The sequence below is a fragment of the Peromyscus leucopus genome, chromosome 22 (assembly GCF_004664715.2).
Source record: "Peromyscus leucopus breed LL Stock chromosome 22, UCI_PerLeu_2.1, whole genome shotgun sequence".
Lineage (NCBI taxonomy): Eukaryota > Metazoa > Chordata > Mammalia > Rodentia > Cricetidae > Peromyscus > Peromyscus leucopus.
Window position 1 is genome coordinate 7680130 of NC_051081.1, and position 17672 is coordinate 7697801.

The following is a 17672-nucleotide window of genomic DNA, read 5'->3' on the forward strand; positions in this document are numbered from 1 at the left end:
CACTGAACTCTCCCCCAACAACTTCAAGAGATAAACCTAGTTGTTGTTATATTGCTACATATTATTAATTTTTTTTTGAGACAGGGTCTTACTATGTAGTTTTGGCTGGCCTGGAACTCACTTTGTAGACCAGGCTGATCTTGAACTCTCAGAGATCTGCCTGCCCATGCCTCCTGAGTGCTGGGATTAGAAGCATGTGCCACCACACCCAGCCCCAAATTCTTAAATTTTATCACATTTGTTTATAGTGTGTGTGTCGGTAAGCACCTTTACACACTGAGCCTAAACCCTCTTGCTGGATCCTTAAAAAGAAAACAAAATGAAAGTCTTACTGTATAGCTCAGGCTGGCCTCAGACTCTCAATCATCCTCCATCCCACCTCAGCCTCCCAAATGCTGGGATTGCAGCCTGCATCACCACATGGGCTATTGTGTTCCCTCCCTCCCTTCCTCCTTCCCTCCCTCCCTCCCTTCCTCCCTTCTTTGTAATTGTGTGTGCAATCATGTGTATGTGTGGTTTGTGCACATGAGCACAGGTACCTGTGGAGGCCAGAAGTGGGGGTCAGCTCCCCTGGAGCTGGAGTCATAGGTACATTGTGAGATATCTAATGTGGGTGCTGGGACTTGAACTCTGGTCCTCTGGAAGAGCAGAATGTTCTTCTTGAATCTGGCTTCCAAGCATTGAGCTGAAGTCATCAGGCTTGTGTGGCAAAGCACCTTTACTCATGGAACCACCTTTTTGGCCTCTTATATGTATTTTTTTTTTGTTGTTGTTGAGGCTTAGCTATTCAGTATAAAATTAACTCTTTTTTTTTTTTGATGTTAGGGACCGAATCCATGGCCTTGCACACATTGTCATGCCCTTGCACACACTGTGCTCACACTCTACCACTTAGCTGCATCCCTCCATTGAAACAAACCCTGTTACAGTGCACAGTTTACAGACATTTGATTCTAGCATCTTCAAAATGGAGGGTACCACAACCTCTTCAGGGTTCCGAAGGAGACCCGATGTCCGTTATCGGTCACTGTCCACCCTCCCTCCGCTGTCCCTAACCCTCGCCAGTCTGCTTTCCAGCTCTGTGGATTTTTGTATTCTGGACATTTCTTGTCACTAGATGGTGTGTATGGCCTTCATGTCTTTCTCTTAGAATCGTGTTTTTAGGTCCATTCAAGTTCTGCCTTTATAACAGCCTCATTCTTCTCCATGTCTGAATAGCATTCTGTTGTGTGAATGTGCCATATTTTACCTGTCTCCTCTCTGGTGGGCACTTGGGGTTTTCCTCTTCTTGACAGTTGTGAATCACGCTGGTATGAAAAGTCTTTGAATACTTGTTTTCCAGTCCTTTGAGTATACACCTAAAAATGGAATTGCTTGGTCATGTGATAATTTAAGGTTTAACTTTATGAGAAAGAACCAAATTGTTTCCTGTGGTGGCTGCACCTCAAAACTTTTTTTTTTTTTTAGAGGGAATCTCACTGTTTTAGCTCAAGTTCTCCTGGAACTCACTGTGTAATCCTCGTTGGTCTCAAACTCACAGAAAGCTGCCTCTCAAGTGCTGGGATTAAAGGCCTATGTGAAAGCTTGAAGACTACTCGCAGGAATCGGGTAACAGGGATTGACCTCAGGTTGTCAGGCTTGGCAGCGAGTACCTTTACCTGTGAGCCATCTTGTTGGCCCTCAAAACTTTTTGTAGTGTGTGTGTGTGTGTGTGTGTGTGTGTGTGTGTGTGTGAAGTGATCTTCTTTGGGGTCAGAATATACTCAGATGTGGAAAGGGTAAGATTTCTCTATTGCAGGCTGGGAGTGTGGATCAGTGGCAGAGTGCTTGTCCAGCATGTGTGAGGCCCTTAGCTCCCTCCTTAGAACAGAAAAAGAAACAAACAAAATTTTCCGATGTACTATTTATGTAATTTTCATTTTTTTAGTATGTGTGTGTGCATGCACACACATGAATACATTTGTAGGTGTTGCATATGGAGTCCAGAGGAAGATCTCACTTTCCAATTTATTCTCTTGAGACAAGGTCTCTCTCGCTGAGCCTGGAGCTCACTACAGTCTCTTCTGCTCCCAGGGGTAGAGGTGGGAGTGTGACCTCAGGTGTGCTAGAGCCCACAGTTGGCACGGGATGAGGTGAGGTGGGCACAGGACTTCAGAACCCTTCTTATCCTTGCACAGTGCCCCTTGTGTACACAGCCCCCAGAACTAAAGCCAAGAGTCCCCTAGCCCCGGTTCCTTCCTGTGGCAATCCCTTTTTTCCACGCAAGGCCTCAAGCTTGACATGGCGTTTGCTGTGTCTGCACTGAGCTGTCATCCGCCTGCCTCCAAATGTTCCTGACCAGAGTAAATGAATGAATGGGAAGGCTACAGCCTAGGGCTGGTGCTCACTCATGCTTCTGAGAGTGATGGAGGGGTGGAGGCTGACCGGGGGGAGAGGAAATAGGCTGCTGACAGGGTTGGGTTTGGCAATGAGAAGGAGCTGGTGTGGGCAGAGCAGGGAAAGGCATGTGAGCGAAAGGAACAGCACATGCAAAGCTTAGAGGTGAGAACTGGCTTGGCCAGAGTGGCCTGGAGTTGTCAAGGACCACGAACAAGGAAGAGGGAGACAGTACTACCAGGATAAACAGGGACCAAGGCATATAGGGTGTCACAGTCCAGGCAAGGTGTCTGAATGTCACTCAGAGTGTAATGGGGACTCAAGGGATGGTTTGAGCAGGGGAGTTTTATGATCTGATTTAAATTTTGTGATTTTAAAAACATTTTCATTTTTTGGTAAGTGTGTGTGTGTGTGTGTGTGTGTGTGTGTGTGTGTGTGTGTTACAGGCCACCCTGTGGGTCTGAGGGGATTGAACTCAGGTTGCCAGGGTTAGCAGCAAGCACCTTTATCCACTGAGCCTTCTTGCTGGCTCCTGATTTTATTTCCAGAAGATGCTTTTAGCTTCTGTGTGTGCCTTGGAAGACTGTGGGAGCAAGGGCAAACCAGCGGGGTATTGCCACTGTGGCAGGCAGATGTGGGATGAGAAGATGGACTTGAGGAAGAACTACTCTGCATTGCAAAAGAATCCACCGGCATATGGCATTCTTCTGAGGCAGTGATTGTGAAACTTGGGCTTAAAAAAAATTGTTACCCATTGATGCAACAGGAACTGAACAGGGCTAGTCACTGAATACATTTGTTGAACTGACCCACTCAGGAAAAGGGATTAAAAAGACTTGTTTGTGGAGGAGGGGCCTTGTAATCTGAAAATCTCTCTCCTTTTCTTTCTGTTGTGGTGGTGTTTAATATGGAAACTGTATACTATACATAACACCCTTTTCCTAGTGTTTTTAAAGATTTATTTTATTTGTGTGTGTGTGTGTGTGTGTGTGTGTGTGTGTGTGTGTGTGTGTTCTTACGAGTGCAGGTGTCTTTAGAAGCCAGAGGCTTTGGAATCCCTGGAGCTGGAGTTATCTGTGGTTGTGAGCTGGCTGTTGGAAACTGAACTCAGGTCCTCTGCAAGAGCAGCAAGTGCTTTTAACTACAGAGGCATCTCTCCACACAGAGGCATCTCTCCAGCCTGGAGACTTTTTTTTTTTTTGCTTTGTTTTTAACATGTTTAGTTTGGATGTAGGAAGGGGTGAGGAAATTTGAGAAACTCACTGTTTGGTCCTGAGGCATAGGAATCAGCTCTGATATGAGATTGCTGAAGGCCTGGGGGTGGGGTGGAGAAGGGGTGTGGTGATATTTTATTTGTGCTGAAATGTGATATTTTATTTGTATGTTAATAAGTAAAGCAGCTAAGAACCCCCAGCATCTATAACTTGTGTGACAAAGAGGACTCCACACTGGACTGGGGAAAAGGACCCTCGGTGAGGAAGAGAATGGTGGAGGTGGGACCTCCGAAGGGGCTCTGGAGCCAGGTGAAGACAGACAGTGGGGACCCACGGAGGGTGTTAGAGCATGGGACTGGCAAGCCTTTAGGAAGCTGGTAATGGTAGGGCTGGTAGATGGTTTAGCTGGTAAGCATGCAGATCTGAGTTCAGTGCCCAGCACCTATGTGAAAAGCTGGGCATGACAGTGTGAGTCTTCTCCCCCTCTGGGGAAGCAGGGACAGGAGGAGCCATGAGACTTCCTGGCTGGCAAGCCAATCAAACCAGCTGTAGGTTCAGTGAGAGAGTTGGGGGGGGGGGGAAACAATTGAGAAAGAAGCCCGGCATGGATTGCACAAGCAGGAACACAAAACCTAAAAGAAAGAAAGAAAGAAAGAAAGAAAGAAAGAAAGAAAGAAAGAAAGAAAGAAAGAAGGAAGGAAGGAAGGAAGGAAGGAAGGAAGGAAGGAAGGAAAGAAAGAAAGAAAGAAAGAAAGAAAGAAAGAAAGAAAGAAAGAAAGAAAGAAAGAAAGAAGGAAAGAAGGAAAGAAAGAAGGAAAAAGAAAGCTGTTAATGGTGGTGTATGCCTGTAACCCCAGCATTCAGAAGCTGTGACTGGAGGATCTGTAGTTTAAGGCCAGCTTGGGCTCCACGAAACAAACAAGCAAATAAATAACCGGAGCTGGGGCGATGGCTCAGTGGGTAAAGGCACCGGCCACCGAGCCTGACACTGGAGTTCAATACCTAGGATCCACAGAGCAGAAAGGAAAAAGCAGTTCTTGAAGGCTGTCTTCGGTCTCCACACATGCACTGTTGTGTACTTGCCTCCTCAATAATAATAATAATGGTAAATAAACGTAATTTAAAAATAAAACTAAGACAGGAAAATGGGAGGAGGGTGGAAGCATGTCCCTCCCCGCCTCCGCCGCGCCACCCTGATTCCAGGGATTAGAAAGCGCCACTCTGGAGAGATGGCTCAACAGGTGTAGTCACTTGCTGTAACATTTGCTCGCCTTAGTTTGATCTCTTGATCCCATATGGTGCAAGGAGAGGACTGATTCCTGCAAATGGTCCTCTGACTTCAGCATGGCACCAGGACACACACACACCACACGCACACACACACAAATAAATACTCTGTGAGTTCGAGGCCAGTCTGGTCTATAAAGTGAGTTCCAGGACAGCCAGGTGTACACAGAGGAACCCTGTCTCAAAAACAAACAAAGAAACAAACAACAACAACAGCAAAATACACGTAAAATTTACTAAAAAAAAAAAAAAAATGAAGTCCCTAAGTGCCACCCTCCCCACTCCCCACCCTCCCACCCCACCTGCTCCTTGGCAACATCACCAGATACCTTGGACCCAGTTGCATCATTGCCATAAGTGATCTCCTCCCTCCGGAGCCAGAGCCACGTCCGTCATGTTCACCACTTTAATCCCAACGCCCAGAATTGAGTCACTCACATCGCGGCCTCTTGAAAGTATTTGCCAACCAGCTTTCTGAGGAAAGGCATGCGGAGCACTTAGCGTGGGTGTGGCAGGTGAAGGCCCTTTGAAAAAGGTCTCAATGGACGCATTCAATCACTGGCTGGCTTCCTTGGCCTTGCCAGAGAGATCTTCTCATCAGCTACTGTTAAATTGTTAAACAAATAAAGAGTTATGGATACTTCTTAGGGTGTGTGTCCCCGGGAGCTGCTCAGGTGAATGCCATCCATTTTTTTCTTTTTCTATTTTTAAAGATTTATTTTATGCACGCAAATGTTTCCTGCGTATTTGCCAGTGTATCACATATGTGTCCTGAGGAGGTCAGAAGAGGGCATTGGATCCCCTGGAACTAGATAGTTGTGGATAGTTGGGAACCGCCATGTGGTGCTAAGACTGGAACCCAGGGCCTCTTAAGAGCAGTCTGTGCTCTGTTGAGCCTCTGAACCATCTCTCCAGGCCTCCTTCTAAAGAGTTACTTTTATTATTTAAAAATTATGTGTATGTATGCATGTCTGTGTGTGGGTATGTACTTGCGAACACAGGTGCCTGTAGAGGCAGAGGCATTGGATTCCCTGGTTCTGTAGTTGCAGGTGGTTGTGAGTTGCTTGACATTGGTGCTGGGAGTCCAATGCAGGTCCTCTGGCAGTAGGGTCCTTAACTTTGTTTTCGTTAGTTTATTTTTTTAATTTTGGAATAGGGTTCATGTAGTCCAGGCTAGCATTTAACATAACATGTAGCTGAGAATGGTCTTGAAATCCTGCTCTCCCTACCTCTCCCCGCTGAGTGCTATGATCACAGGCATGCACCCCTCTCCCCTACCCTGTGATGCCGTGCTGGGATAAACTCTAGGGCCTGTGTACCCTAGGCAAGTGCTCTACCAATGGCACTATGCTCTCAACCCTCTTGCTGTTGTTGTATTTATTTATTTATTTTGATGCAGGGTCTCACTCTGTAAGCCAGGCTGGCCTTGGACTCAGTCAGCTGAATGCTGATGTTTCAGGCTTGAGCCACAGTACAGCTAGTTGACCACTTTTGAGCATCTGTCTGCCTGGGACAGTGCAGACTCTGGAGCTGCTGTGCTTCCATTAGGGAAGCTGTTCTCTCTCCTGCCCCCACCCCAGGGACATACCTGATCCTCTTGGCCTACGTGTGTGTGTGTGTGTGTGTGTGTGTGTGTGTGTGTGTGCGCGCGCGCGCACGAGCCTGTGAGTGCATGTGGAGGCCAGAGGAGGATTTCTGTTCTCCTGCTCTCTACTTTCTTTGCATTGGTTTCCATTGAGGTGGGGGTCTCTCACTGAACCTGGAGCTTGTCATTTTGGGGCTCTAGGAACCTGCCCTCTTCCAGGCCTGTGCTTGTCTCTATCCCCCAACACCCTGGTTAGAGGTGCACACAGTCACACCAGTTTTTTTTTTTTTTTAAATTCTATTTACTTTTAATTTTGTTACATTTTTTCTCTTCTTTCTTTCCTTCTTTCCTTCCTTCCTTCTTTCTTTCTTTCTTTCTTTCTTTCTTTCTTTCTTTCTTTCTTTCTTTCTTTCTTTCTTTCTTTCTTTCTTTCTCCCTCCCTCCCTCCTCCCTCCCCCCCCTCTCTCTCTCTTTCTTTCTTTCTTTATTTATTTTCTATTATCAGCTCGATAGAGTACAAATTCTTATCCTAACAGTGAAATATTTCACTGAGGCTTGCCCAATGATTGAGTAAAACCAAAACTTATTATAAGCCACAGTCATTCTAGGGTCTCCCATGCTATATATATATAGCCTCCATGGTTCTGTGGGTTGCAGTCTGATTGTTCTTTGCTTTATATCTAGAATCCACTTATGAGTGAGTACATACCATGACTGTCTTTCTGTGTTTGGGTTACCTCACTCAGGATGATTTTTTTTTTCTAGTTCTATCCATTTGCTTGCAAATTTCATGCTGTCATTGTTCTTCTCTGCTGAGTAGTACTCCATTGTGTATATGTAACACATTTTCTTAATCCATTCTTCAGTTGATGGGCATCTAGGTTGTTTCCAGGTTCTGGCTATTACAAATAGTGCTGCTATGAACATAGCTGAGCATGTATCTTTATGGTATGAATCAGCATTCCTTGGGTATATGCCCAAGAGTGGGATGGCTGAGACTTGAGGTAGATCAATTACCAACTCTTTTTTTTTTTTTTTTTTTTTTTTTTTTCCCGAGACAGGTTTTCTCCGTGTAGCTTTGCACCTTTCCTGGAATTCGCTTTGGAGACCAGGCTGGCCTCGAACTCACAGAGATCCGCCTGGCTCTGCCTCCCGAGTGCTGGGATTTAAGGCGTGCGCCACCACTGCCTGGCAGATTCCCAACTTTATGAGAAACCGCCATACTGATTTCCACAGTGGTTGTACAAGTTTGCACTCCTACCAACAGTGGAGGAGTGTTCCCTTTGCTCCGCATCCTCTCCAACATTGACTGTCATTAGTGTTTTTGATCATAGCCATTCTGAGAGGTGTAAGGTGGTATCTCAGAGTCGTTTTGATTTGCATTTCTCTATGACTAAGGATATTGAGCATTTCTTTAAATGTCTTTCAGTCATTTGAGATTCTTCTTTTGAGAATTCTCTGTTTAGCTCTTTAGTCCATTTTTAAATTGGATTGTTCAGTATTTTGATGTCTAGTTTCTTGAGTTCTTTATATACTTTGGAGATCAGTCCTCTGTCAGATGTGGGGTTGGTGAAGGTCTTTTCCCATCTGTAGGCTGTCATTTTGTCTTATTGACCATGTCTTTTGCCCTACAAAAGCTTTTTAGTTTCAAGAGATTCCATTTATTAATTGTTGTTCTCAATGTCTGTGCTACTGGTGTTATATTTAGGAAGTGATCTCCTGTGCCAATGCTTTCAAGAGTACTTCCTACTTTCTCTTCTACCAAGTTTAGTGTAACTGGATTTATGTTGAAGTCTTTGATCCACTTGGACTTGAGTTTTGTGCATAGTGACAGATATGGATCTATTTGTAATCTTTTACATATTGACATCCAGTTATGCCAGCACCATTTGTTGAAGATACTTTTTCTTTTCCATTGCAGTTTTGGCTTCTTTGTCAAAAATCAGGTGTTCATAGGTGTGCAGATTAATGTCATGGTCTTCAATTTGATTCCAATGGTCTTTATGTTGGTTTTTATGCCAGTACCAAGTTGTTTTTTATTACTATAGCTCTATAGTAGAGCTTGAGGTCAGGGATGGTGATGCCTCCAGAGGTTGCTTTACTATATAGGATTCTTTTAGCTATCCTGGGTCTTTTGTTTTTCTATATGAAGTTGAGTATTGTTATTTCCAAGTTTGTGAAGAATTATGTTGGTATTTTGATGGAGATTGCATTGAATCTGTAGATTGCTTTTGGTAAGATTGCCATTTTTACTATGTTAATCCTACCTATCCATGAGTATGGGAGATCTTTCCATTTTCTGATATCTTCTTCAATTTCTTTCTTTAGAGATTTAAAGTTCTTATCAAAAAAGTCCTTCACTTGTTTAGTTAGTGTTATCCCAAGGCATTTTATATCATTTCTGGCTATTGTAAAGGGTGATGTTTCTCTGACTTCTTTCTCAGCCCTTTTATCATTTGCGTATAGGAGGGCTACTGATTTTTTTGAGTTGATCTTGTATCCTGCCACTTTACTGAAGGAGTTTATCAGCTGTAGGGGTTCCCTGGTAGAATTTTTGAGGTCACTTATGTAGACTATCATATCATCTGCAAATAGTGAAAGTATAAATAGGAATCTGCGCTCTTCCAGGCCTGTGCTTGTCTCTATCCCCCAACACCCTGGTTAGAGGTGCACACAGTCATACCAGTTTTTTAAAAATTCTATTTACTTTTAATTTGGCTACATTTATTTTGTGTATGTGCATTTATCCGTGGCTCCTGTGTGTAAAGTCAGTGGACTAGACCCGGCATGGTAGCATGGTGGCCCACGCCTTTGATTCCAGCACTCAAGAGGCAGAGGCAGGCAGATCTCTGAGTTTGAGGCCAGTCTGGTCTACAGAGTGAGTTCCAGGACAGCTAGGGCTGTTACACAGAGAAACGCCATCTCAACAAACAAACAAACAAACAAACAAAAACAACAACAACCCAAAACCCAAAACCAAAAACAAATAACAAACAAAACAAAACAACAACAAAAGATCAGAGGACAACTTGCTGGAGTCAGTTTTCTTCTTCCGCCATGGGATCTGGGGGTCAAACTCAGGCCGTCAGACTTTCAACGCAACACTTCCCCCACTGACCCATCTCACAGGCCCAATAAACAGCTTTAATTGTAGTAGAATAGAGGCCACACAAGTTTTCCCATCGGAAGTGTTTGGAGCATAACTCAGTAACACAGAGCACATTCATCATGTGGCACATGATGTTTCCACACTGTGGAAACTGTCCCAGTACACATTCAGTACGTGGCTCCCCTTGCCCTTAGAATCTCTGATGCTGCTTCCCGTATCCACACCTCAAACGGCTCTAGGACCTTAATAAATAGAGCAGCACTACTGGTCTGGCTTTCCATTTCTTTCTTTCTTTTTTTTTCTTCTTGTTTTGTTTTACAAGACAGAGACTCACTACATAGCCCAGGCTGGCCTTGAATGCACAATCCTCCTGTCTCCGCCTCCTGAATGCTGGAGTTATATTCATGAGCTACCATTTCTAGGTAACACTGATCTTTTTACATTGGGCTTATTTCACTGAGTGTAATGACCTCAAGATTCATCTGTATCAAAGCACATGCCTGACTTCTCCTTTCTTGTCTTCACTGAGTAATGTTCTGCAGTAAGTACATGCCATCTTTTACTCATCCCCTCACCTGTCTGTGGACAGTATGGTGGTTTGTGCTTTTCCACTACTGTGAATATTGCTACTATTGGACAAGCTGTACAAATATCTCTTTGAGATCTTTCATCTGGAAATGCATCCAGAGGTGGGCTTGCTGAATCATATGTTATTCTAGGTTTATATTAGTTTATTTATTTACATTTACTTATTGATTGATTTTTCTGTGTGGATGTGTGTGTACATGCCATGGAATACATGTAGAGGTCATAGGACAACGTACAGGAGTTGAATCTCCTTTTACCACATGGGTCCCGGGAATCAAACTCAAGTCATCAGACTTGATGTCGAGTGTCTTTACCCATGGAACCATCTCTTTGGCCCTTTGTGTGTGTGTGTGTGTGTGTGTGTGTGTGTGTGTGTGTGTGTGTGTGTGTGTTTAAAAACATGAGCTCTCATGTAGCTATGTAGCTCAGGCTAGACTTAAACTCACTGTGTAGCTGAGGATGGCCTTGAATTCCTGTTCCTCCTGCTTCTGTCTCTGAGTGCTGAAAAGTGCAGGCAGCACACACCTGTTTAATTCTCACAGGGATAATTAGCATGCTTTGCAAAGTGGTTGAACCTTTCACAGTTTTCTCAGTGGTGCACACAGGTTCCAGTTTATCCAGTTTCTCACCAAAACCTTATTTTATTTGATTCTCTCTCTCTCTCTCCCTCTCTCTCTCTCTCTGTCTCCCTTCCTTCCTTCCTTCCTTCCTTCCTTCCTTCCTTCCTTCCTTCCTTCCTCCCTCCCTCCCTCCCTCCCTCCCTCCTTCCTTCCTTCCTTCCTTTCTTTCTTTTGCTAGGATGAAACTGAGGGCTTTGGGCATGCTGAGCCAGCATTCTACCCGAGTCACGTCTTAGCTCCTCAGTGGGGGATTCTAGGCAGGCACTCTGCAGCTGACACATGCCCCTGGTACTCATTCATTACTTCTTTGAATTGGAGGAACTGAGCTGAGATTTAACCTCCTGGTCTGGAAAATGAATAGTGTCACAACCTGCTGTGTAAGATTGCCTGAGATGGAGGCTTCACATCCCTGTGGCGTGTGGTGCCATGCATGGGGAGCACTATGTCCCTGCTCACGCTTCAATTCATGCCACTGCTTTCCTTCTTTCAGGAGCTGACCCCTAGTCAAGGATCTGAGTACCAGTAACTGGGCGATTTCAGCAAATACCAGTAAAGAAAGAAGAAAGTCAAGAGAATTGAAAGCAGGTACCCAAAGGAGTATGTACAGGCACATGCTCAGAGTAGCACATTTCCCCATTCCCAGAGATGAAAACAGCCCAAATATCTATCAAGAGATGAGTGGCTAAGTCCGACAGTGGTGGTGCACACCTTTAATCCCAGCACTTGGGAGGCAGAAGCAGGCAGATCTCTGTGAATTTAAGGTCAGCCTGGTCTATAAAGCAAGTTCCAGGACAGTCAGAGCTATGCTTGAGAAACCCTGTCTCGAAAAACTAAAACAAAACGAAACAAAAAATGAGTGGCTGAACCAAAGTGTGGTACGTCCAGATAATGGAGTATTACTCAGCAGTACAAAGATCATACCGATGATCCTTGCCAATGTGGCTGAATTTGGAACAGGTAGAGGAATAAGTCAGGCAAGAATGGTGCCATTTGTATGAAAGAGAAGAAAACCCACAGAAACACAAAGATGATCCGACACTGAGTAAACTGGATGTGATGGCCCACCATGTCATCCCAGCACTTGGGAGGCAGTGCCCGGCAAGAGGAGCAGCAAGTCTGAGCTAGCCTGCGCTAACTACATGAGGTCATGTCTGTCTCAAAAGTTTTTCAAAAGGGAAAAGAGAAAAGAAGAAAGAGAGGGCAGTAGAGGTCAAGATTTGTATGAAGGGAAGACCAAGGGAGTGGTTGCTAATGGACCCGGGGTATTGTTCTGATCACAGTGTTCTAGGTAGAGGCAATGGTTGCACAGTGTTGTGAAAATGCTAACTGCCAGTGAAACCTTTACTTCCTTATTAATTCCATAATCTTTATTAATTATTTTTGTGACAGGACCTACTCCGAGGCAGTTCTGGCTCGGAATGTACTCTGTAGCCCAGACTGGCCTCAGCTTGTGCCTCTCAGATGCTGAGATTTCAGGCACACACCACCACACTTGGCTTCCAGACTGATTACTTTTTCATTTTGAGACAGAGTCTCACTAAGTTGTTGGTCTGACCTGGACTTTATTGTGTGATCTGAACAAACCTAAGATATAATTTTTTTTCTTTTACTTTTACGTGTGTGTGTGCGCGCATGTGTGGATGTATGGGTGTATGCACAAGTACATATGTACCCGAGGAAGCCAGGAGAGGGTATCAGATCCTCTGGAGCTGGAGTTACAGGTGGTTGTGAGCTGCCTGAGGTGGTGTGTTGTGAACAACACTCGGGTCCTCTGGAAGAGCATAAAATGTTCTTAACCATTGAACCATCTCTCCTGCCCCCCACCTCCCATACTTTTCTTGTGTTTTAGAGACAAGGTTTCTCTATGTAGCCCTGGCTACCCTGGAACTCAGAGAGACATGCCTGCCTCTGCCTCTCAAGTGCTGGCATTAAAGGTGTGTGCCACCACAGCCAGGCTGGCCTTGGATGTTTTCAGCCCCCTTGTCTCCGTCTTTTGAGTAGCAGAATTGTCGGCTTGTGACTCCTGGCCCAGGTTTCTTCTCAGACTCTAAATAATCACTATTATATCTCAGTGGACTTAAGAAAAAAGTACTCATATACGAGAGAGAACTGATGTTCCTTTTCTGCCAGCTTCTCTTGTCTGAGAAAAATCTAGCTTTGCAGCCCAGGCTAGTCTCACTTGTGATCCTCCTGCCTCAGCTTCCTGAGTACTGGGAGTATAAACATGTGCCTCCATGCTTGGCTTGCCATCTATTTTTCTGTGTTTGACTTATTTCCCTTGCCCTGCATGGTTGCCCAAACCTGCAGTCCCAGCCCCTCAGGAGGCTGAAGCAGAATATCACTTCACACCAGGGGTTAGAGGTCAGCCTGAACTACAGAACAAGACACCATTTCAACCAGTCAACCAATGAAAGAGGTTGAGTGACTTATGTTACTTAACATGATGTCTTCCAGGTGCTTTTTTGGCCAAAAATAACAGGCTATTCTTTTTTGTGGCCGAATAATATTCTATTGTAGGAGTTGCTCATTTAAAAATGGCATTTTTTTTAGGCCTAGGAAGATGCCTCAGTGGTTAAGAGTGTGTACTACTCTTACAGAGGAGGGGGTTCTGTTCACAGCACCCATGGTAGGTGACTCACAACTGCCCCAAATTCCAGTCCCAGGGCATCCATGGCTTGTGGCCTCCGAAGACACCCGCACATGAGAGCACATACCCACACACAGACACACACACACAATTAAACACTTAATATGCAAAAATTAAGAAAAATGATGTTGTACATTATGTGAATCTTCACTTTAGTTGAAAAAAGAAAGAAGGAAGGAAGAGGTGAGTCAGGGAAGGGGAAAAGCAATCAGGAAAGTCCTTGCTTTGGGCTGCTGGAGTTAATCTTGCTGGGAAACCCTGCATAGAGTACATGTCTCGGTGTTATTTATTTCACACACACACACACACACACACACACACACACACACACACACACAGAGGCACGCACGCACTCACGCACACGCGCGCGCATACACATACACACACACACACACATTGAGAGAGAGAGAGACAGACACAGAGACAGACACAGAGACACAGAGACAGAGAGAGCTAGAGTGTTGATTTACCAAGACTGTAGGGCCATTGATTGAGGGCTACTTTGTGTGCATGTGTGCATGGTGTGTGTGTGTGTGTGTGTGTGTGTGTGTGTGTTGCCTCCCCCCGACTCTGACTATCTGTGCCCAAGCAGATAGGAGGGTCCAGAGGGGGTCTTGGGACTGGGGACATGGAGGGAGGGTAGACAACCTTGGGTATAGCATCTCCATCGAGCACTGCAAACATAAACAAACAAACAGTTAAATAAATAGAAAAGAAAGAAAATAAGGGTGGGGGGAGTAGGGCTGGAGAGATGGATCAGCAGTGAAAAGCAATGGCTTCTCTTCCAGAGGACTCGAGTTTGAGGCCCCCAGCCCCCATTTTAGGATGCCCACAAATCCTTATAACTCCAAACCCTGTTCTAGCCTCCACAAGCGCCGCACCCACAAGCGCAACTCCGTCACCCCGATACACACATAATTAAAAATAAGCCCTTTTTAGAAGTTGTTTTTGTCTTTTAAAGAAAGATGTGTGTGCCGACAAAGTGAAGGATCCTCCTGTGTGTGGCTGCGCTGACTGGTCCCCGCGTGTCTTCTAGGATGCTGCCCATCACGGACTATCTGTTGCACCTGCTGGGGCTGGAGAAGACAGCCTTTCGAGTGTACGCTGTGTCGGCTCTGCTGCTATTCCTCCTCTTCCTCCTCTTCCGCCTGCTGCTGCAGGCATTCAAATTATGTTGGGACTTCCGCGCCCTCTGTCGCAGGCTGAGCTGCTTCCCAGAGCCTCCCGGCCGCCACTGGCTGCTGGGCCACGTGACCATGGTGAGTGCGCAGGGGCAGACCTGGTGGCGGGGTGGGTTTAAGGTTGGACGCAGATTCACTGTGTGGAGTAGGAGACCAGACCTTAGAGAGGGCAAGCAGTTTGCCCCGGGTCTCACCGTTGGGAGGAGGCAGAGCTGACTATAAAGTCAAGTTCGTACCCTGTGCTGGCTAGCTTTCCTAGTACTGGAAGCTGCATCAGTGGTCTTCTTACTCAGAGCGGAATGTTCCAATAAAGACCTGCCAGGCAAGATGTACCCACTGGTACAATAGTGACATTACAGTTACGGGTGTAACCAATTGTCTTTTAAAGAAAATGATCCATGCCCAAAACAAATAATAATAATAATAAATAATAATAATAATAATAATAATAATAATAATAGTTCTTTCTATAGTTCTGTAGCTACCAATGTAGCAGGGAGGTACTGGTGCCCATAAAATTTGGGGTCTGGAGCCTAGAGTGGGAGCAAGGAGGGGGCTCCTGGAGATTGTGTTTCTCTAGCCTTACCTAGATTAGGGTGATTCTACTCTTGCTCTTTTGCTTCTTTTGTTTTGAAACAAGGTCTCTATGTATCCCTGGCTTCCTAGAACTTGCTACGTAGACCAGGCTGGCCTTGAACTCACAGAGATCTGCCTGCCTCTGTCTCTTAGGTGCTGGGATTAAAGACGCGCTCCACCATACCTAACTACTCTCATTATTGGAATGTTATGATACTACACTGAGATTCTAACTCTTTCCTTGCATTTGATTTTTTTTTTTTTTTAACAAAGTCTTTTCATGTAGGCCACGCTGGCCTCAAACTCATAACCCTTCTGCCTCAACCTCTTGAATGCTGGGGTTACAGACATGTCAGCATGCCTGACTCATCTATTTTTGTTTTTAATTTTTACTTTGAGACAAGGTCTCATTCTGCAGCTCAGCCTGGCTTGGAATTCCTATGTAGCTCAGGCTAGCCTCAAGCTCACAGCAAATCCTCTTGCCTCAGCCTCATGAGTGTTGAGGTTACAGTTGTGAGCAATCATGCCTGAGACAGTAAGAGTCTCTTTAGAAAGATGGGGCGCTAAACATGACATGAGGGCCCCAGCTTAGGGACACACACACACACACACACACACACACACACACACACGCACACACACACACACACACACACACACACACATACACACACACACCATTCAAGACATAAAGATTAGTTTGCATGGCGACACAAGACCACTGGTCCCAGTTACTCAGGCTGATTGAGAAGGATCAGCTGAACACAGAAGTTCATCTTGGGCAACATAGGAAGACCTTGGCTTTGGTATCCCAGGCTGGCCTTGAAATTGCCATCTTCTAGCTTTCCTGAGAAATTCTGGATTCCAATCATTCCAACCCTTTCCTGCTCATACACCACCATGGCTCCCCATTACAGTCTAGAGGAAGGCTCCTGACCTGTCCTATCATCCCTCTACAGTCTCCAGAACTCACTTCCTGTTTCTGAAGCTGGCCTTTGTCAACTCTCTGGTCCTTCGTCCAATTGTGTTCTCTGTCAGAATATCTTTTTCTGCTACATGAATTTTCACGCTAATCTCCAAGCGCATATTGGCAGGAAGTCATCTCTGCTTCCGGGCTTCGTTTGTTTTTCCTGAGGAAAGGGTCTCAGTATGTAACCCAGGCTACTACAGCCGCTATTACCTTCCTTGGTGCTGGGACCGCAGGCATTCACGACCAGGCCCAGCTCCTCTCTCTCTCTCTCTCTCTCTCTCTCTCTCTCTCTCTCTCTCTCTCTCTCTCTCTCTCTCTGCAGGGAACTCATCTAGCACAATCTGGTCTCAAACCTATTGTGTAGCTAGATGACATTGAATTTTTGATCCTCCTGCCCTCTACCTGTTGAGGGCAGAGATAGCAGACATTTGCCACCGTAAATGGTTTAATTGTAATTTTTATTTATTTGTTTTTTACTAACACTGTATTCTACTTTGCTTGTCTGTGGCTATGATAAAACACTCTGACTCAAAGCAGCTTAGGGGAGGAAAGGATTTATTTGACTTACACTTCCAGGTCACAGTCCATCGTTGGGGAAGTCAGGGCAGTCGTAGAAAACCATGGGGGTGCACTGCTTACTGGCTTGCTCCCCTGGCTTGGGGAGCTTTCTTATACAACTCAGGATCACCTGCCCATGGGTGGTACTGACCACAGTGGGCTGGACCCTCCTGCATCAGTGACCAATAAAGACAATTCCCCACACACATAGTTACAGGCCAGTCAGATCTGGGCAATCCCTTGATTCTTCTCGGATGTCCCGGTGACAAAACTAAACAGGACATACAACAAACATCTGATAAATGCCAGCTCTTACCACTGCTGTGCTTGCTCCCCGCTGTCTCTCTCTGGGTCTCTCTCTCCCCCCTCCCTCCCTCCCTCCCTCCCTCCCTCCCTCCCTCCCTCCCTTCCTCCCTTCCTCCTTCCCTTTCTCCCCCTGCTATGCTGTCTTTGGAATCCACCTTCTCACAAATCCTAGGCAAGAGTTCTACCCCTGAGGCATGTCCCCAGCCCCTCACTGGGGGATTCTAGTCAGGCCTCCAGCCCCATTGCGCTTAATTTATTTTTAGAGGAGGGGGAGACTCAGAGAAAGGCAGCAAGAGGCCCTTGGTCTGGTCGGTGTTCTGCAGGAGAGAGGCAGTGGTGGGAGGGGGCGGGAGCAGGTTAAGCCGAGTTGTCACGTCTTCGCTGTCCCTTTCTGTCTGCCATAGTATCTCCCCAATGAGAAGGGCCTTCAGAATGAGAAGAAAGTGCTGGACACCATGCACCACATCATCCTGGCATGGGTCGGGCCTTTCCTGCCTCTCCTGGTGCTGGTCCATCCTGATTACATGAAGCCTGTGTTGGCTGCCTCAGGTAGGCAGGTTGGGCCTGGGGGGAGGGAGATGAGTGAACTTCCAATCCCCAGAACCTTCCTGGGATTTATAGACACGAGGGTGCCCCAGAGGAAGGGTTATTTGAG

General features: G+C 45.7%; 1 protein-coding gene across 3 annotated transcripts in view; it reads left to right on the forward strand.

The window, feature by feature from the left end:
- Positions 1 to 17672, forward strand: part of LOC114680858 (cytochrome P450 4F22) — a 42295-nt gene that overhangs the window by 3115 nt on the left and 21508 nt on the right. The window contains exons 2-5 of one of the 3 annotated variants that reach the window (XM_037197912.1): positions 1468 to 1608; positions 11270 to 11364; positions 14463 to 14685; positions 17422 to 17566. In XM_037197912.1, the coding sequence (XP_037053807.1) occupies positions 14464 to 14685; positions 17422 to 17566 (367 nt within the window). In that variant the 5' untranslated portion in view covers positions 1468 to 1608; positions 11270 to 11364; position 14463. The remainder of the gene's footprint in view (positions 1 to 1467; positions 1609 to 11269; positions 11365 to 14462; positions 14686 to 17421; positions 17567 to 17672) is intronic. The other 2 variants (XM_028854022.2, XM_037197913.1) reach the window with 2 other exon arrangements.